This window comes from Microtus pennsylvanicus, chromosome 1, assembly GCF_037038515.1.
Source record: "Microtus pennsylvanicus isolate mMicPen1 chromosome 1, mMicPen1.hap1, whole genome shotgun sequence".
Taxonomy (NCBI): domain Eukaryota; kingdom Metazoa; phylum Chordata; class Mammalia; order Rodentia; family Cricetidae; genus Microtus; species Microtus pennsylvanicus.
Window position 1 is genome coordinate 30,586,610 of NC_134579.1, and position 21,762 is coordinate 30,608,371.

At 46.2% G+C, this 21,762-nt stretch overlaps 2 protein-coding genes across 2 annotated transcripts; both read right to left on the bottom strand.

Annotated features, from left to right (window-relative positions):
- Nucleotides 1–6,051: 6,051 nt before the first annotated feature.
- Nucleotides 6,052–6,807, bottom strand: C1H21orf140 (chromosome 1 C21orf140 homolog). Its single transcript, XM_075954382.1, has one exon. It carries the CDS (start codon nucleotides 6,805–6,807, stop codon nucleotides 6,052–6,054), a length of 756 nt encoding a protein of 251 aa, XP_075810497.1.
- Nucleotides 6,808–17,238: 10,431 nt separating this feature from the next.
- Smim34 (small integral membrane protein 34) lies at nucleotides 17,239–21,286 on the bottom strand. The gene is made up of 4 exons (XM_075963656.1): nucleotides 21,218–21,286; nucleotides 21,073–21,120; nucleotides 20,159–20,288; nucleotides 17,239–17,636 (listed from the first exon to the last, which is right to left on the bottom strand). Exons 1-4 carry the CDS (start codon nucleotides 21,284–21,286, stop codon nucleotides 17,239–17,241), a joined length of 645 nt encoding a protein of 214 aa, XP_075819771.1.
- Between the last annotated feature and the right edge of the window lie 476 nt (nucleotides 21,287–21,762).

Below are 21,762 nucleotides of genomic sequence, written 5' to 3' on the forward strand. Positions count from 1 at the left end.
ATATTCCTTAATGTAAATGGACTCAACTCACCTATAAAAAGGCACAGGCTAACAGATTGGATATGAAAACAAAATCCATCCTTCTTCTGCATATAAGAAACACATCTCAACCTCAAAGACAGATAATCTTTGTCTCAGAGTAAAGGATTGGGAAAAAACCTAAGAAACAAACGGGTGTAGCTATCCTAATATCTAACAAAATAGACTTCAAGCTAAAATCAGTCAAAAGAGACAAAGAAGGTCATTTTATATTAGTCACAGGAAAAAATCCATCAAGAGGAAATTTCAATACTGAACATCTATGCCCCAAATACAAGGGTACCCTCATATGTAAAAGAAATACTTCTAAGGCTTAAATCATATATTAAACCTCACACTAATAGCGGGAGACTTCAACACTCCCCTCTCACCACTGGACAGGTCAGTCAGACAAAAAAAAATGAACAGAGAAATAAGAGAACTAACAGATGTTATGACTCAAATGGACTTAACAGACATCTATAGAATATTCCATCCAAACAGAAAAGAATATACCTTCTTCTCAGAACCTCATGGAACCTTCTCAAAAAACTACCACATACTCAGTAACGAAACAAACCTCAACAAATACAAAAAAAATACATTGGGTTATTAGAATAACCCAATGTACCTTATCAGATCATCATGGTTTAAAATGAGAAGACAACAGCAATACTAATCCAGAAAACCCACAAACACATGGAAATTAAACAATGTTCACCTGAATCATCAATGGATCAAGGAAGAAATAAAGGGAGAAATGAAAGACTTCCTAAAATTCAATGAAAATGGCCACACAACATACCCAAATTTACGGGACACAATGAAAGCAGTATTAAGAGGAAAGTTCATAGCACTAAACACCTACATAAAGAAGCTGGAAAAATCTCACACTAGTGTATCAACAGAATATTTTAAAACTTTAGAACAAAAAGAAGCAAACTCATGTAAGAGAACTAGATGGCAGGAAATAAATTGAGAGCTGAAATCAACAAAATAGAAACAAAGAAAACAATACAAAGAATCAAAGAGACAAAGAGTTGGTTCTTCGAGAAAATCAACAAAATAGACAAACTTTTATCCAAACTAACCAAAAGGCAGAGAGAGAATATCCAAATTAACAAAATCAAAAATAAAAAGGGGGACATAACAACAGACATGAAGGAAAGACCGAGAATTATCAGGTCATGTTTCAAAAATCTGAACTCCACAAAATTGAAAAACTTTAAGGAAATGGACAACTTTCTGGATAAATATTATTTACCAAAATTAAATCAAGACCAGATAAGCAAATTAAACAGACCTATAACTGCCAAAGAAATAGAAACAGTCATCAAATGTCTCCCAACCAAAAAAAGAGCCCAGGACCAGATGGTTTAAGCTCAGAATTCTACAAGACTTTCAAAGAAAAATGAATACCAATACTCCTCAAATTATTCCACACAATGGAAACAGAAGAAACATTCCCAAACTCTTTTTATGAGGCTAAAATTACCCTGATAATCCAAACCACAGAAAGACATCACTAAGAAAGAGAATTACAGACCAATCTCACTTACATTGATGCAAAAATACTAAATAAAATACTGGCTAATTAAATCCAAGAACACATCAGAACCATCATCCACCATGATCAAGTTGGCTTCATCCCAGAGATGCAGGCATGGTTAAACATATGAAAATCTCTCAACATAATCCACCATATAATCAAGATGAAAAATAAAAACCACATGATCATCTCATTAGACGCTGAAAAGGCTTTTGACAAAATACAACATCCCTTCATGGTAAAGGTCCTGGAGAGAGCAGGGATACAAGGAACATACCTAAACATACAAGGCAATATACAGCAAGCCAACAGCCAATATCAAACTAAATGGAGAGAAACTTCCAGAAATTCCACTGAAATTGGGAACAAGACAAGGTTGTCTACTCTCTCCATATCTATTCAATATAGTTCTTGAGGTCCTAGCTAGAGCAATAAGACACCAAAAGGAGAACAAGGGGATACAAATTAGAAAAGAAGAAGTCAAACTCTCCCTGTTTGCTGATGATATGATAGTTTACATAAGCGATCCCAAAAATTCTACCAAAGAACTTCTACAACTCATAAGCACTTTCAGTAATGTAGCAGGATACAGATTAACTCAAAAAAATCAGTAGCTCTCCTGTACACAGATGATAAAAGGGCTGGGGAAGAAATCAGAGAATCAACACCCTTCACAATAGCCACTAATAGCATAAACTATCTCGGAGTAACTCTAACCAAACAAGTGGAAGACCTATATGACAAGAACTTTAAATCTTTGAAGAAAGAAACTGAAGAAGACACCAGAAAGTGAAAATATTTCCCATGTTCTTGGGTAGACAGAATTAATATAGTAAAAATGGCAATCTTACCAAAAGCAATCTACAAAGTCAACACAATGTCCATAAAAATCCCAACAAAATTTTTCATAGACCATGAAAGAATGATACTCAACTTCATATGGAAAAGCAAAAAACCCAGGATAGCCAAAACAATTCTGTACAATAAAAGAACTTCTGGAGGCATCATAATCCCTGACTTAAAACTCTGCTACAAAGCTACAGTACTGAAAACAGCCTGGTATTGGTATAAGAACAGACAGGAGGAACAATGGAACCAAATAGAAGACCCAGATATCAACCTACACACCTACAAACACCTGATTTTTGACAAAGAAGGAAAAAATAAAAAATGGAAAAAAGAAAGCATATTCAACAAATGGTGCAGGCATAACTGAATATCAACATGTAGAAGAATGAAAATAGACCCATATCTATCACCATGCACAAAACCCAAGTCCAAATGGATCAAAGACCTCAACATAACGCCAACCACACTGAACCTCATAGAAAAGAAAGTGGGAAGTACACTTGAACACATTGGCACACAGGAGATCACTTCCTAAGTATAACCGCAGTAGCACAGACACTGAGAGCAACAATTAATAACTGGGACCTCCTGAAACTGAAAAGCTTCTGTAAAGCAAAGGACATGGTCAACAAGACAAAACGACAGTCTACAGAATTGGAAAAGATCTTCACTAACTCCCCATCAGACAGAGGTCTGATCTCCAAAATATACAAAGAACTCAAGAAATTGGTCATCAAAAGAACACATAATTCAATAAAAAAAAAGTGGAGTACAGACCTAAACAGAGAACTCTCAACAGAGGAATCCAAAATGGCTAAAGGACACTTAAGGAAATGCTCAACATCCTTAGTCATCAGAGAAATGCAAATCAAAACAACTCTAAGATTTCATCTTACACCTGTAAGAATGGCCAAGATCAAAAACACTTATGAAAACGTATGCTGGAGAGAATGTGTTCACTCCTCCAGTGCTGGTGGGAATGCAAGTTGGTACAACCCTTTTGGATATCAGTGTGGTGCTTTTTCAGAAAATTTGGAAACAACCTTCCTCAAGGCCCAGTAATACCACTTTTAGGTATATATCCAAAGGATGCTCAATCGTGCCACAAGGGCATGTACTAAACTATGTTCATAGCAGCTTTGTTTGTCATAGCCAGAACCTAGAAACAACCTAAATGCCCCTCGACTGAAGAATGGATAAGGAAAATGTGGTATATTTACACAATGAAGTACTACACAGCAGAAAAAAAATGATGACATCTTGAATTTTGCAGGAAAATGGATGGAGCTAGAAAACATTATTTTGAGTGAGGTAACCCCGGCACAGAAACACTTTTATCACATGTACTCACTCATAGGTGTTTTAAAACATAAATCAAAGAAAACCAGCCTACAAACCACAATCTCAGAGATCTTAGACAACAATGAGAACACTAAGAGAGACTTACATAGATATAAAGTACATGGGAAGTAGAAAAAGACAAGATCTCCTGAGTAAATTGGGAGCATGGGACCTTGGGGGAGGGCTGAAGGGAGGAGGGGAGAGGCAGGGAGGGGAGCAGAGAAAAATGTAGAGCTCAATAAAAATCAATAAAAAATAACGGAAATTTAAAAAAAAGGATGTGAAGATATTGTCATGTGGACTCTAAGTACAAAGATGGGAGATTTGATCCAGAAGAGCAAGAAGTGATGAGGCCACTAGTCAAGGGGTGAGCAAGCCATCAGAAGCTGTGAGAAGCATGTGGCAACCTTTCCTGAAGCCCGGAGCAGTGCAGCCATGCTGGAGCCCCAAACAGTGTGGCCAAGCTTGAGTCAAATCAGTGGAACTGATGTCTGCCTCCCTCTGCCCTCAACAGGAAAGAATGAATTGCTACTTCCAGTCACCACATTTGCAGTCATTTGTCATAGCAGTCACCGGAAGCTCACCACGCACAGTGTAAAAGTTGGGTCTGCAACAGGTGAAACTTTGTAGGTCCAAGTGGTTGGTGGTTTGGGATGTGACACCCCTTCTTTATGATGTATGTTAACATCCTCTTTCCCCCAATTTGAAAAGACTGCTGAACTCACCGCTCATGACTGAAGAGCACTGGGTACCCCTTTTCAACCCACAACCTCTTTCTGAATAGCACAGGAACGTTCTAGAAAGAATAAAGTCAAGCCAAGAATATGACACACTCTGCATCTGTCAAGAACCTGGCTTCCAGCTTCACCTGCAGCTAAGGCTACTGGGAGTTGGTGGAAGTTCTCAAAGGATATTTTTTTAATATTATCTATCTATCTATCTATCTATCTATCTATCTATCTATCTATCTATCTATTTATTATGTATACAATATTCTGTGTATATGCCTACAGGCCAGAAGAGGGCACCAGACCTCATTACAGATGGTTGTGAGCCCCCATGTGGTTGCTGGGAATTGAACTCAGAACCTCTGGAATAGGAGGCAATGCTCTTAACCGCTGAGCCATCTCTCCAGCCCTCAAAGGATATTTTTTAAGATTTTTTTTTTTAGGTTTGGCAAAACCAAACACAAAGTAAGAGCAGAGTTCTCAGACCCCTTTGCTCCTGCCTCATGGCTTTCCATATTTCCCCATGTTGGTCGTTATTTTATGCACCTCCGGGCGATTACTTCTGTTGTAAAGTTGTTGCTTGAACAGACACAAGGAGAATGAACTTTGTGGCAGGTGGCAGAGGGACAGGCTTTTTCTGTCCTTCCGGCCCACAGCAGACACCCTGAGTTTAGGAAACTTGAGGAAGCTCAGCTCAGAGTCCTGAGATGATCAACCATGGCAGCCTTGGACCCTCCTGGTGGGATTCTTGCAGGCTGGATATGTGGTTCCATAGCACCCCGACTCATGCTACCTACTTACCATGTGATGTCTCCCTGGCTCCCTTTGGTGGACCTCTCGCTTGTCTTAGATGTATGGTGGGGTTTGACCTGCATGGAGGCCACTCACCTACCACCACCTCGCAAAGAATTATTGTCTTCTTGGCTGTCTAATCATGTTTTGCTCACGGCAAGCTGGATCTTCCTGGATTTTTTTGGCTAAAGATTATTAGTTTAGTACTTAATTTTCGGTGTTTTTATTTTTTTTCAAATATCTGTACACTTGATTCTCTTTCTTTTTTCTCTCTCTCTCTTTTTTTTGGTTTTTCAAGAGAGGGCTTCTCTATAGTTTTGGAGTTTGCCTTAGAACTTGCTCTGTAGACCAGGCTGGCCTCTAACTCACAGAGATCCGCCTGTCTCTGCCTCCCAAGTGCTGGGATTAAAGGCGTGCACCGCTACTGCCCAGCTCTCTCTCTTTTTTTTTTTCTTAATCCTACATTTTGGCCATACATCCTTTATACCCACTCTTTAGCCACTACAGACCTCTGGGCTAGAATCCCCCCTCCCATGAACATGATCCTTGAGGTAGCCATCACAAGATGAGAGTTGAGACCCCCATAAATAGCAACAAGCTTTAATGTGGCCTGTAGCAACCACAGGACTTTGCCAGAACCCCAGGAACCTCTCAGTTCAGGCGGCCCTCCTGTGAGTTCACTCCCGAAGTGTCTGCGGTCACAGTGGGCCAGAATCGCACTCCACAGTTAGCACTAAAGACCAGGCTGCTCGTCGCTCGGTAGAGGAGATGCTCTTAAGAAAATTTCCCGAGATAGTAGTTCTCCCACCTCCGCACTTTGTTGGTGAGGGCCTTCCACTTGCTCAGGGTGACCTTCTCAATCCCTTTGCTGATTAAGTCACTTAAAAGTATGTACTGGTAAGCATAGACGTGGTCGGCTGACTGCAGGCAGAACTCTTTCCTGTTGTTGATGATAAACCATTTCACAGAAGACCAGGCCGAGTCTAAGGGGTTCAGGTAATTATAGGGGGAAGGCAGCGAGATTAGCTCATGACCATAGGACCTGGCCACTCCTGGGGAGCACACGATGCTTGTTAAATTAACGCTTGTTGGGACATAGGCCTGGGCCTCCCCTTCCTTGTCCGCCTTTGGCTTCATCTCATCTTGCTGCCTTCGCCCTTTGACCACAATGGCGCACTTCCCGTAGGCCTTCTTTACAACATCACAGAACTCAAAGAAGATGTCGTCTTCCTGTTTGATACACAGGTCATCCCGTAGGAACATCCGGTATTGCCAAGGCACCCACCCCTGACTGCCTCCGGCATGCAGAATACACCAGGTTGGCGTGTGTATGTAGTAGCTGTCACTAAAATCTTCCCCAGTGACAAGAGTTTCTGGGATCTCAGTTTCCCCGAAGTACACAGTCTGATATCCATCACACTGTAGCGTTCTCAGAGTGTTCAGATACTGGAGGCATTGCTTCTTCCTGATGCTGTTAAACTGAGTTCTGATAATGATGTTCTTCAGAAGAGCGTTTGTTAAACGAGCCATGGGGGCCCCCCAAGTGGCTTACATCTCTCCATCTGGGGAGTTCTAGAAGGAGTAGGAGGCTGACCTCAAAATGGGCTTTCCCACAGCTGCGCCAGTGCAGTAGCCACACTTCAGACGCAAAGCATCATGGATGATGACCTCACAAAGGGCTTTCTCACAGCTGCGCCAGTGCAGTAGCCACACTTCAGACGCAAAGCATCATGGATGATGACCTCACAAAGGGCTTTCCCACAGCTGCGCCAGCGCAGTAGCCGCACTTCAGAAGCAAAGCATCACCAGCCGCGAGCCGAGAACACCAACCATGGAAAATGCTGCCTAACATCACTCTGGAATAGATCATTTTAAGATGGTCTGTCACGTGTCTGACTCCTCTCCATTTGGATATCGAGATGAATATTATATTCATTCATCCATTTCAGAGGTATTTACCGGTTGTGCCGTGGGCCAGGGGATAGCCATAACGTGTTCAGGGAGGCCTGGAGTGTGAGGGTTGTGTGCCTCTGTACATGCGGGAATTGTGCCACCTACCTGCCTACTGTTAGAGTTGTTTTCCAAGTGGCAGAGTAAAAGAAACAAGCTGCATGCCCGTCCCTCTCAGGGGCTGCTGTACTTGGGCTGATTCAGTTCATTATCTGAAAAGCATTTGATTTGGTATAGCTTTATGAGATAAGTTATTGCTATGAAACCCTAAGTGGCCCAATAGCTGGCCCAGGCTGGCCTTTTACTTTTAGCAATCCTCCTGCCTCAGCTATTTAATTTCTGGGATTGCAGATGCGCACAGCCCCCCTCAGCCGCACTTTGGTCTTATGCTTGGGAAACGACTGTTTGCTTCGCTTCCTCTGCCCTTTTATTTTCATTTTCTTTGCGTTTTCTTGTCCTTTAATCAGAGCCAAAGGTGGTTGATAAATGTGCTAAGTGGGTCCTCCAAATGACAGCGTGGCAAAATGATTTGTCCGGTCATTTGCATCTCTGTCATCCTCTTCCCTGACCCTGGTCTACCAGGGTTTTCCCAGAATATCACCAGAGCCAAGTTCACATGAAGCGTGTGGCTACCAGACGTCCTCCCCACCTAGAGGCTGCAAGCAGCAGCCAGCGTTGGCTTTGTAGTTGTGGCCATTTTTTCTGGAGATGTTCCTTTAGCATGGTAAACACTTTTCCAACAAATTGGATGTAGATCCCAACTATGTGAGCAAAGAGCTCTTAAGTGGTGATGGTTGCTGTGGAAACTCCTTCAGCCAATAGCCTTTAAGATACCAGCCCACTTTGGGAGTAGTCTCATGTACCTTCATCCAATAGTCTTTAAGATACTGGCCCACTTGGCCATGGTCTCATGTATTATAAATGCAGACTAAAAGCCCGCTAGGGTCTCTTGGTTGCTGGTGTCGGCTCCAGTTATCAACACAGGCAGAGTACTGTGGGTCACTACTCTTTCCGTGAGTTTATCCGCAGATAAATATGCCTTTGCTGTGCTCCATTCCGGGCTATCGTGGAACTCTTGTACGACAGCAGATGATAGTCTCATAGTCACGCGTTCAGACTGAGTGCTCTGAGGTGGTGATGGTGGGTGTACAGTTGGCCTGTTCAGAAACGCCACTTGCTCCCTCTCCTGCCCGAAGGGTTCTAAGAGGCTGCAATGCAGTACAAATCTATTGAGTGTAATGATGTCAATTTTTGACACAATTTTCTGTTTCTCTTATTAGAAGTTATGGCCATCTTGGCCATGATGAATTAAACTGTCAGTGTGGTTTTGATTTGCATTTCCCTAATGGTTAAGAATGCTGAATACTTTTCATAATTTAGTAGACATTTGTAATTTTTCTTTTGAGAGCTGCCCATTCATGTTATTAATCTTTTTGGTTATTAATTTCTTGAGTCTTTAATATGCTCTAGATATTAATCCCCAGGGTAGATTTTCTCCTACTCTTTCTGCTGTGCAGGAACTTTTCGATTTCATGCACTCTCATTGGTCAATTCTCGCAATAATTTCTTGAAGTCATCTCCTGAGTCTGTATCTTGAACTGTGTTTCAAGATTTCAGGTCTTACATTAAGTCTTTTTCTACAGGGCAGGAGGCAGGCCCACCTCACTCTTCTGCATGTGGGTGTTTCCCATCACTATTTGTTGAAGAGACTGTCTTTTTGCCGATACGTTGTGGGTACTTTTATTGAAAACCAGATGAGTGTGGCTGTGTGCGTTTACTTCTCAGTCCCTGCTCTGCCCCGTTAGTCTACATGTCTACATGTCTGTTTTTGTGCTGGCCATGCCATTTTGGTTTGTGAGATTTTGTTACTGATATGGAAAAAAAATCTTAGTTTATCAATTGATGTTATTTGTATTACTTAGATATTGTTTTGTGCTAGCATTTCATTTTGTTGTTTAGATTGTAATTTGAATATAATTGTGCAGAACTGCCAAAACTAAGTAAATCTAGAGAGCGGGATGTGTTCTGAGGGGTATGGATCCTGTTTTCCCCTCCATTCCTCCTTCCTCTAAGAAATCATTGTGTTTACTGTTTGTTCTCCAGTAATTTCTATGGGAAAATATAATCAAATGTGTATACCTGCACAAACAGAAAACACATCATGTGTATTCTCTCATACTTCTCACAAGTTTGATCTCTGGAAGTGGACCTCCATATGTGGGGGGTGATGTTTGACACCCAGAAAACCCACCCACGTAGATAAACAAGGAATCAAATGTGACACAGAAAGATGCCCACACACCCATCTTTATTATGGCTCTCCACAGTAGCCAGACTGTGTGGAGTGGGCTTCGATACCCATAAATGGATGAGCAGATAAAGAAAGTATCACACATGTACACACACGTACACACACACACACACACACACACACACACACACACACACACACACTTACTTTGCCCCCTCCAGGCAATGGAATGTTATTCACCCTTTAGAGGGAATGTAATTGGGCCAGTGAGAAGGCTCAGGGCTGTAGTGGTTTGAATGAGAATTCCCCTTATGGTCTTGGATGTTTGAATACTTGATTAATGATGCTGTTGGGGAGATTTAGATGGCACAGCCTTGCTGGAGGAACCATGTCATTGGGGGTGAGCACTGAAGTTAAAAGCCTTGTGCCGTTGCCGGTTTGCTCTCTCTGTTTCCTGCTTGGAAATGTTCTGTCTCGGCTTCCTGCTCCAGCCCCATCATGCCTTCCCATCGTGATGGAGTCTTACTCCTCTGGGATGGTGAACCAAAACAAACCCTTCCTTCCTTCTGTAAGAGTCTGGTCACGGTGTCTTATCTGAGCAGCAGAAAAGTAACTGGCACAGGTTATAAAGGCACCTGCTGCCAAGCTTGCCAGCCTGGGACCCGCATAGTGGAAGGGAGGAGACTCCTGTCACATGATCGCTTTGGCACCCACACTACCCACCCACATAAGTAAATAAATGCATGCATGCATACATACATACATACATACATACATACAAAATTCCTTTTCGAAGAATAAAGCACAAGGTTTGCGGGAAATGGATGGAACCGGAGAACCATGTTAACTAAGACAGACTGGGGAAGACAGGTGTCACATTCCCTGAGTATACATAGAAGAAAAACAAAACAAAAAAACCTAAAGTAGGAGAGTGTTGGGGAGTAAGAAATTCATATGGGAGGCAGGCTGTAAATGCAGACAGTGCCTGGGCAAGGAGATACAGAGAATGTTACAGACATGTACCAAAGGGTTATGAGGTACCTGTCGTTTTGTGTAATCATGTACATTAGTAGGAATTAAATACGCAAGAGAAGTTGATTGGTGTTGAGATGCAATAGTCCTCCCCTTAACAAACCAGGAGGAATCTTCCTTCCTTCCTTCCTTCCTTCCTTCCTTCCTTCCTTCCTTCCTCCCTCCCTCCCTCCCTCCCTCCCTCCCTCCCTTCCTCCCTCCCTCCCCATTTACATTACCTGTTAGTAAATCGTGGAAGGACCACGGTGTCCCCACCATCTTGTAGGAAGAGTCCACGAGTCCTTGCAGAAGGGACAGGACTTGGGCTGCAGTGGAAGGGAGACTGGAGGGACCCTAGCTTCCCCAGGAGGAACGGGACAGGCCCCAGCATGAGAACCCAGGATGGCACCCTGTGAAGAGGGGCTTGTATTTCAGCAGAGACAGAGCTTCAGGAGTTGTGGCCTGAAGGCGAACACGAACAAAATAATTCCACACTCGGAGCCTAGGCAGTTTGGATGCTCACCTTACTAGATCTGGATGGAGGTGGGTGGTCCTTGGACTTCCCACAGGGCAGGGAACCCTGCTTGCTCTTTGGGCTGACGAGGGAGGGGGACTTGGTTGGGGGAGGGGGAGGGAAATGGGAGGCGGTGGCGGGGAAGAGACAGAAATCTTAAATAAATAAATAAATAATCCCACACTCGCTCTGAACTGAGTATAATAACGGGTTCTTTATTTAGGGGGAACTCACAGATCACAGGCCTCCATATGAACTGGGAAATGGAACCGAACCTAGCATTCAGGTGAGAAGCGGGCTGGGAGGGAGGGGCAGGCACACATTTTGGTATCCCAGGCCATGCCCAACCTGGTCCAGCCTCTCAAAGGCCATTATCTAAAGGAGGTTCCCCACCAGTGGCCTTTCGTTCAGGTTGAGGAAGAGGTAGGCCCTTCTACAGGCCTGTGGCCTGACCACATTTCAGTTTCCCTCAGTTTTGTGAGGTCCATGTGCACGCTGCCTGTGAAGTGCAGTGTTAGTGGGAACCCCGCTCAACAGATGGCGTCAGGCTTGTCTTCACCACCTCCCAGGTGATATCTGCTCCCTTGATTGTCTTCAGCAAGGACCCTGGGAGGCTTTGTTAGACAGAGAGCCCCTCATTCCTAATTCTTGGTCTTGATTGTTTCCCAGCCACTGACCCCACACTATGCCTTGGTTTCAAGTCCCATGTCCCCAGGCTGTGCCAGGGTTGGGACTTCTCTGTCTCTCTTCTTATTGCAGAGGCTGTGCCGCTGTAAAATCCCACTCCAGCAACAATCTCCTCCCCGAGTAACACCTATTGTTAAAGCACGCTTTAGAAACTATCGTTAAATAGCTGTGTTCCACTACTTTCCTAGACTCCCGGGGACTTGAATCTGATGGTTCTATGGAGGCTGCAGACTCTATCCAGGGGACTGTGGGGTTAGAGAGACTCAAAGTGGTGACCAAAAGTCAGTGAGAGTAGATGGGGGTGGTGATGGACCGGTGGCTGCCCGTGTGAATGAAGTCACAGCTCAAGGGACAGCACTTCCCAGAGTGAAGTCACTAGGCCTCCCTGTGTTGATGCTGTCCGTGCACATCCGGTTGCCAAGTGGTCAGTCTGTCCTTTCACACACCTGAGGAGTGACAGTACCCCCTGCTGGTTCAGGTCTCCCAGAGCTGGAGGGCAGATAGGAAACGTTCTACAAAGGCTGTGTGCTAAGGCTTGGCCCCCACCCTGTAGGAGCTGTCAGACGTGCACTAGGGTGACAGAAACTCTGGTCTGTGCGCCTGCTGTCTGTCCTGGTCCTCTGTCTCTGTGCTCTTCCTCCCCCCTCTTTCTCTCCCTCCTTCCCTCCGTTCCTCCTTGTTTGGAGCAGGTCCCCCCACCACAGTTCCCGCCCTCAATACACTGTGCTGTCAACCCCCACGATAAGTGTGCAGATTCCCATCTACAAGAATGGCAGAGGAGGGGCCGGGCCAAACCACACACAGCGGCCCTCATAAAGGCTGTGGTCTTTGCTACTGGGTATTCATATGTCTTGTTCCTTACCAGTTCAGTAAGCAAGTTAGCATTTCACAGTGGGTGCATCTGATAAAAAGTGAAAATAAGAATTTAATATAAAATGCACAAATTTAGTTGCCTTTGGAGATATGTTAGAGCAAGTAGGACTTGGGGTTGAGGTAAGCCAGTCAAGGGAGGACTCCTGAGAGGACCCCTGGGATCCTGGAGCTTTGCTGAGTGTCACTCAGAGGTCACAGTACTTAGAAACTAGTCATACAAAACACAAAAGAATCCAACATCCCACTAAGCCCCAGGCAGCTGCCACTATAAACAGATGTGGCTAGCTTCTCACTGCACAGCTCCAGCCCCGCTGTTTGGAAGCCACAACACTTACTGATTTAATCAGACCACACTGAGCTGTGCATTGTTGGGGCTCCCAGGGGCAGCACAGCAGGGCATTGAGGTCACCCCTGGGGACTGCTCAGGTCCAAGCCTTTGTGGCCCACTGCCTGGGCACTGGAGTCCGCTGAGTCCGCTGGGCTGAGACTCTCCAAACCAGCTCCAGCTCATCCAGCCCCACACCTACAGCCCCTACAAGACACCTTCAGGGGACAGTTGACCCAAGAACCTGGCAGGTTCCTAACCAAGAGCCTCTTCTGATCATAGACTGGAGGACATCTGCCCTTGCCTGGCTCCCTCGGTGGCTCCTTTGTGGCATTGTCCTTATCTCTTGTGGGTCTGACTTGACAAGAAGTAAGAGGTCCTGAGAACAAACTGAACCAAAGCTCAGCAGACAGCCCTGCCTCGTGTGTGTGTGTGTGTGTGTATGTGTGTGTGTGTGTGTATGTGTGTGTGTGTGTGTGTGTGTGTGTGTGTAACTGACTGCTGGACCCTTCCAGTCTCCCCAGATGTACTCCTGGGGTGATATTTCCAATGAGAAAGTGGCTTTGTCATGTTAGATCACCATACAGCCGTGCAGGCCCAGCTGCTAGTGACTGGGAAACAATGTGTTAGTCCTGGGAGCGGCTCTCTCCCCTTTACCTGTTATCTAGTAATCAATCCCTGTGCCCATGTTATTGAAATAAACACCATCGCCCTGTTTACAAAGCAGACAGAGAGAGGCCAAGTGCCCTCCCTTCTCTTCTCAACCAAGAGCAAACTCCTTGACATTTTAAAAGGAAATCCTTGAGAGGAAGCATTGGTGTAAGGTGTGCTTTCCGGAACGAGGATCGTTGGTCAGGACAGAGCATGGGAGTATGCGTGTGTGTAAGGATGCGTGTGTGATGTGTATGATATATAGGTGTATATACATATGTATATGCATATATGTGGGGGTATAGTAACATATGTGAGTACATGCCTGTGTGTGGAGATGATTCCACATGCACACATGGATGTGGACATGGATGTGTCTTTATGTGTGTAGGCACATGTAAGACTGTAGGAACCTTGTATGTGTCTTTATGTGTGTAGGCGCATGTGAGACTGTAGGAACCTGTAGGCCTGTAGGTGTACACACAACCCTCATGAATGTCCTGTCAGCCGACCTTAGTGTGAGGATGCCTTCCTCGGGCCTGCAGCCCTCCCATGGCCGTCTTCTCGTGGCGTTCCCAGCTGCCTGGCCTGTGTAGGAAGGCTAATGAGCAGGGCCAGGGAGCGAGCTGGTAGGCAGTGTTCCTCCGTGGTCTCTGCGTCGGTTCCCTCTTGAGTTCCTGCCCCGACTTTTCTCAGTGATGGACTGACCTGGAAGTGTGAGCTGAAACAGAACCTTTCTTCCCCCAAGTTGCGCTGGTCATGGCATTCATTATAGTAACAGAAGGCAAGCTAGGCAGATGTAATAGAAACGTCACGGGGCTTCAAACTCTGATAGACTCCGTGCTGAAGCCTCTGCTGGCTGTGTGACATACAAATGGCTTAGCTTCTCTGGGTCTCGGTTTCCTTGACCCTCCTTTGCAGCATCTGTGAGCGGGTGGTCAAGGCTGGTGTGTGTCACTGCAGCAGCACTGCCTAAGACCCTTCAAACTAGACCCTCCCTCCGTTGTACCTTAAGGGGTTAATGGCTGCCATCGTAGACTTAATGGCCCCTGTACCCTTCCCACAGAACCCCTTTAGCCCATGTGTCCCTTTGGCCCATGTGAATGGTATCCCCCTAAGAGCATCCCTGCTCTGAGTTTAGACTGAATGACATACTCCATCATGGCCCACTGCCGGGTCCAAGGTGTGTCTGTGTTGTGGTTTATGTGTGAGGTGTTTCCCCTTCCACAGACTTGTGTTTTGTAAATTTTATCCCTAGATGATGGTGCATTCTCAGACATGGTGTATAAACTTTGGAGGAAGTGGGTCCCAGGAGGTGTGCCTCTGTAGGTTTTGCCTGGTCCCCAGTCCCTTCTCTCACTGCATCCTATCTGCCATGAAGGGAAGATGCACCCTCACAGGCCCCAGCAACAGGGCACACAGGGTAGGAGCATCCTGCCACCGTGATGTTCTGTCCAAGTACCTAGGTGACTCTGGCCAGACCCTCTCCAGCTGGGATTCCAAATTAACCCTTTCTCCTTGAGGTTATTCTTTCCCAAGTGTTTTGGTCACATGTGGAACCAAGCAACATGGCCTGCGTGCTCCAAGTCCTTATAAACCTCAGGGTTCTTTCTTGGACCCCTAGAGACTTGGATTATGAGAGGGGCCAGCCTTTGTCCTACCCCTCCGGGGGCAGGTCAGCTTCACCCTTGACAGAAATGTTGTCTGGCCCTAGAGCGCGGCAGAGTGTGGGATCGAGGTGGCCCTGCTTTATGTGTGGTTTTACTAAGCTTTTCAGGGTACCCGTGTGACATGTATTTGTAAGTAGGGGCTCTGGGACAAAGAACTCGTCTGGCTTGGAGAGAAGGCAGCTCCCAGCTGCCTATGTACTGGTGAGACCGGTCCATGCCTGACCTGAACAAACTGGGGGCCACTTGTGTAGAAGGTGACGATGGCCTTTCACAAGCCCGAGGACTACCACTGTGGCTCAGGCAGCACCCTCCTGACAAGGGACAGTGGCAGTCAGTGTTCATATTCTCCAGAGAGCTGCAGGCATGTGAGCACAGGGCATGGCAGACATGACAAATGTCTGTGGCTGACCTCTTCCCCGGGGTCGAGTTCTCAGAAGTGTCTGCTTACAGCATCAATGTTGAGGCTGGATGGCATGCGTCTCTTTTCCTGCCTGTCCTATGATAGATCAATCAATCTTTTCAATTCTGTTTTAATTGTTTTCGGGCATCTCATACATACTTCCTGGCAGGGTCCATATATCCTGGACAAGAATCCCTGTGTCCCACACTGATGTCATCCCTGCCAGGTCTGGGAGTGTCTGGCTGATGGGGGTGTCCATGAACTACACGGAACCAAGAGAGGGCAGTTGCTTATAAATGTGATCTGCTCTGGCTCCTGGCTCTGTGGGTGCCGGGGCCCTGGGATGCTCTTGGAGGGAACCTTTGCAACCCCTAACTGCTGGCCGGGATTACCTGCCTCCCCACTGCTCCTCTAAGAACCTCTCTGTGGTGTGTGTGTGTGTGTGTGTGTGTGTGTGTGTATGTTTGTAGGTAGATACAATACACCACAGATATATTTACACACGTGCACACTCACACACAGAGATCTGTGTAGAGACAGACTGAATTATATATTCATATGTGTGTGTTTGTACACAAGAAAGTGGAAAGAAGCTATGAGGGAGGATGCAGAGATCTAAAGGCAGGGGAACAAGAGGAGGCGACAACGTGTGACATGAAAGCAGAAAGGGACGCTCTTTGGAAAAAGGAAGAGGCCAGCAAGAGAAGAGCAGGGACTGAGGGAGTATCAGCAAGATCATAGTATAATGGTGTATGGAAATATAATAAGTACATTTGAGTGCTAACTAAAATTTAATTCAAAAAGGATCTGAATTCTGAAAACACCAAGTACTAAAGCCATCAACACCGTCATTGTCATCGCTGCTGCCACCATCCGGCCGCATTCGCTGTGCCCATTGTCACCACCACCACCACCACCCGCCTCTGTGTGTGTCCTCTGCATTTGCAGACGCAGCCACATGCAGGATCTCCCTGGTGCTTATCTTCGTGGTGCACTGGGCAGCTCTGGCACTGTTCCCCTCAGGTGACTGTAAGCTGAGTTTCACAGAAGCGCATTGATAGGTTCTCAGATGGCAAAACAGGGCTAACCACGCCCAGACCAGAACCTGGGGTTCCTAAGTCCAAAGTGGCTGGCTTGTTCAATGTACCCAGCTCTTTCAAAGAAACTGAAGAACTCTTAGCTTCAGCTATGAACACGTTGGTCCTAAATTCAAGGGAGTAAGTCTTTAAAATGAAGTCACTTTTGGGGACAATCCCAACTCCCACATGTTCCAGGTGATCAACTGCCACTCAAAAAAGGATACGATCCCTAGAAGGTGACCGTTAATCCCAAGAATTTGACTCCAGGTTCAGCCTTCACCCATGACAAGAAGCCATCCCTTTGCCCTCAGGAGGATCCCCGAGAACCCTGAGTCTCCCTCTGACCTATGGCTTCTATTGTTTCTTCTTATCCCAGGAAAATCTGAGCCATAAGCTGCTGATGGCTCTTCATACTCAGAAGTGTCATGGCCAGAGATGCTCACCCTGCCCTCATCCAGGGCTCAGTTCCTTCTTTAAGATCCCAGGCAGGCCCCAAACTCCTCCACCTGCAAAACAGCCAAGGCCAATGGTCGTCTATTGGCCCTGACTTTCAAGAGACCCCCTGGGTTTCCGTGTGGAGCCTGCCATTCTCACCCTTTGGTTCTGGGTCGTCTTGTTGAGGCTGAAGGGCAGCTGTGTTGTGGATGATCAGGGAGCACTTAGCCACCTTGCTCTGAAACCCTTTCCTTTTGAGTTCGGAAGTTAAGTTTGAGTAATAAATATCCTCCAGGGACCTCTCGTTTCTCCTGAGGATGTTGCTGGCCAGCCGGAAGACAAAGATCACACCATAGATGCCGATGATGGCGAGGATGTACCAGGTGGCACTGGCCGCGTCTGACAGCCTCAGGGTCCTGGTGGAATTGGTGCTGTTCCTCCCCTCCACAGGGTCACATAAGAAGGAGCTGGACTGGGTCTGGTTGAAGGTATCCTGCGGTTTCCATTTGATCACTGGGAAACAGAAAGGCCAGATGAGACAGTATCCTGGGCTAAGAGTGGAGGCCCATATCAAAACCACGGAGGAGCGAGTGCTCAGAACAGCTTTCGGAGGCTTTCGGTGTGCAAAGTGAGAACCTATCGACATACGTGCCACACTCCTCCAAAATCAGCAGTTCAAAAGACGAGTTCTTGACTCTAACATCATCAAGCTTAACCACACTTCAAATTGTTTAAATGTGTTTGCATGTCAGAAGACCAAAATCTAGGAGACCGAAGAGACAGCTCAGTGGGTAAGAGTGGGTGCTGCTTTCGCAGAGGATCTGAATTCAGTTCCCAGCACCCATGTCAGATGGCCCTCTACTCCAGGGATCCTATGCTCTCTTCTGGTCCCCTTGGGCACCTGGTCGTGCACAGCATTCACCAACACATAACTGAAAAATTAAAGCTTAAAAATGTACAAATGGCAAACTGTAGAAACCGCCATTTATACTGACGATTGTCTCATCAGCCTTCAGTCCTAAAAGAAGAAAAAATCTAAAATCTCAGCAGGAAAATGTGCAATCAGATCACAGGAAAAAGAGGAAAGACCTTCAGTGTAAAGGAAAACGTCACCATGAGGGAAGTGTAAATAAAAAAGGAACGTTTTTCATCAGCTTGTGCCGCTTCAGAACTCCCAAGGCCCTGCTGTCAAGTGCTAATCTAGCCCATCAGTACAGAAGGCTTCTTTGCAGGCTCTATTGACACTCAAGATGCACTTATTGACCCTGCCACCTGTCCCGAGCAGCTGGTCCCAAAGACGCTATAGCACAGGTCTGGCCCCCGGATTGGCGGCCCCTGGATTGGCGACCCCCGGATTGGCGGGCCCCTATCCACAGACTGAACCAGCCCTGTAGGAGTATGTGCGAAGGAAACACTGAGCCTGTCTTGAATACCCAAGGGCCTCTCTCCTCCTGTTAGTCCCCAAAAGAGTACATTGTGACAGCTGTTTGTGTAGCAGTTACAACTGGCCACACAGGAGAATGTGCACAGGGTATTTTCAAATTTTATATTATTTTACATAAACGATTTAAGCATTCATAGATTCTCTAACTGTGGGAACGCTGGAACCAATCCTCCCAAGCTGCCGAGGAACTCCTGGATAACTAAGTCATTACAGCCCACGTGAGGGTGAAATACATGTGGAATTTCCATGCAGAGGAGCCCTGAAGAGATTTTTAGATCTAAACATTAATCGGTGAAAGCTAAGCTAAAACAGACATAGTGTGGAAACCTGCGGGTGCATTGATTTGCCCGTAGTTTACGCTCAACCAGATTCCCTTCCCTGACGCAGGTACCTGGGGGGAATGAGATTATGAAAAGGAAAGACCATTCGGTCCCAGAGGTGCAGGGGTTTCACCCGTGGTCACTTGGTTCCATCGTTTCCATGTCTGTGACAGAGCAGTACGCAAGGAGGAGTGTGTGGAGGAGGAAGGGGCTCTCCATATGGTGGCCAAGAAAGAGAACGGGTGGCTGGACTTCCAGAGTCCCCGTCAAGGTCACTCTTCCAATGACCAACTCCTCCAAGCCACAGCAGTATAACTGGGAGAATACACAAGAATGGGTGCCCTGGTTGCCCCGAGAAGGGAACTGGGGGTGTGAGATGGACTTTGCGCACTTTGGTTATATGGTATGTACTTAGTTTTAAAAATAAGTTAATTTTCACAAACAAGAAGTACAAGTTGCCTTTTCTAGTCTCTTTGGTTCTGGGCAAAGACATCGCATGCTCTTGTCTAATGGGAAAATTAAGATGTCAGCTGCTGTTTAACTCAAAACTGTTCTCTGCAGAGGAAGCCAGAGAAGTCACATTCCCCGAGTGTCTTTGTTGGCTTCTGCTCAGTCTGCGGGCCCACCACCTGGTCTCACACCGCCCCCTGGACGTTTGTTTGCTGCGCTCTCTGTTTTCTAAAGCACGACATCAGAGTTTGTTTTAAATCAGAGTTCCTTGGCGGAATGAGTGGATGCTCCTACTTGTTTTACATAAAGGACGGTTTAAATGTGAATCTTCCAGCCACACAGAGCCCAGGACCAGTGAGATTAGACTCAGAACTGTAGCTCTTGGAAGTATTTCTACGCGCTGGTCAAATAAATAGTTTAGGACCTTGAGGAAGAGCAAGGGAAAAAAATCTCACAATTACTATTATTTTTTAAATAGCAAACCAACCCTATAAGAATACAATAAGTTTTGATTAGTGTGAGGAAAATTTTTTAAGTTAAAATGCATGTATAAACTCATAGGACTTCCTGGAAATTGCTAGAATGTTGTTATATATTCAAAAGCAGAATAGAATCTACCCAGCTAAGAGCAACAGACATTCAGTTGCTTTCAAGTCAGCCTGCTCTCAATTTGAAAGAAGCTAACTATATCGACGATGCAATCAGCGTGCTTTGTTATGTAGGGAGAGAGCAAACTAGCTTGTAGTATAAAGGATGAATATGTCCCGTGGCAGGGGCTTGCCCACCGACACCTGTTGTTCGCTCCTGCTCCTGCTACTCACCGTCCATGAGCTGGTCTTGGCCTAGACTCTCAGGAGGCAAATTCAAGGGCTGCCCCAGAGGGGAGAGGAGACGATGACAGGCTCCGTCCTGCAGGTCACAGCCCCAGTGTGCCCAGGTGGCACCCGAGCACTGCAGAGCAAGCCCAAGCAAAACCTAGCCCACTGCAAGTGAAGACTTCACTTCTGAAGCACAGCAGAGGGTCTGAGTGATTCCTCTGTGCCACGCGAGACAGCGCCAGCCGCCTGTGGCTTGTTAGGTCCAAAGCAAAGGACTCTTCAGTTTGTTTATTTTAAATGCAGGTCCTAGGAAGCCTGTAGCCCTCCGCTGGCAATGCTGGGTCGTTCTCTCTGAGACTGGCTGGCCAGTCCAAGCTGGATGGTTCCTGCATGGTCCTATCCTGCATTGCCCTGTTGCGGGTGTGGCCACTGCCCAAGTGTAGCAGAGGTCCATTGTCACAGGGCCAGTGTCCAAGCGCAACAGAGGGACAGGAAGACTCATGGCCAAGAGTCACCAGCTTCCTCTCTGGCAGTCTCCTGGATGAAGACCTGCAGCAGGAAGGAACAGGCCCAGGACAGCATGCGGGGACCCCTAGGAGGAGCTGGTGAGTGTACTGGCCAGGGTTCTCTAGAGGAACAGCTAATAGAAGAACAACATGCAGGAAAGGGGTTTTCACAGTGGCTTTCAGGATGTGACCTGGGCAGTCCAGCAATGGCCGTCCCACACTGGAGAAGCCAAGGTCCTGTCATTGCTCAGAGCAGTCCTGACCTGGCACTGAGGGCCTGGAGAATTGCTGGAAAGCTGCTGGCTCTAATATTGGTGATGAAACGCCACAGCAATAGGGTAGGTGAACTCGCCAACGAGCATGAAGGCAAGCAGGCAAAAACCTAAGTGTTCCTTTTCCCTATCTTCTTACCGTGTTACCACCAGAAGGTGTGGCCCAGATGTAGGGCGAGTCTTCGTGCTTCAAATAATATGATCAAGAAAACCCCTCACAGGAGTGTCAGGCAGACTGGACTTTAGTCATGTTGACAGCCAGTGTTAGCCATCACAAGTCCTACCCTTGTCAACTTGACACACAGTGTGCCTGAGGGGGCACTGTGAGCTGTCTGTCTACTCCTGATGTCCATGTTACGGTACGCACATTATAACCCAGTCAGCTGGCCTTTGGATTTAAATTTAAGGACTAGTTAGTTACAAGTGTTTAGGGAATGAGCAGCAAAGCCAACCCTGATGAAAGCTCATTAAAAAAAATAGAAAGTGTAAGTGTAGATTTTAGACCCCAGAAAGACCCGGATAAATAATAATCCATCTGAGATCTGATTTCCTAGGATTAACTTCCCTAATGAGAAATGAAGGAACAAATGCAAACGTAACCGTGAAGGGATGGCCGCTGGAACAGTAATGTCACGTGACCCCACACTTTCCTTGTCTGTGGATTTCAAAATCTGGACCAAACAACGCTTCTCAGAAAAACATAAATTATCAAAGATGCCCCCAAAGCAGCTTTAAAACTCAGAAATGTTGGTTATCAGAGAGAAGATTGGAGGGGGGCTTTAACATCGCCACCCAGAGAATCACATGGTACCTCCTTCTCAGAAGTCAG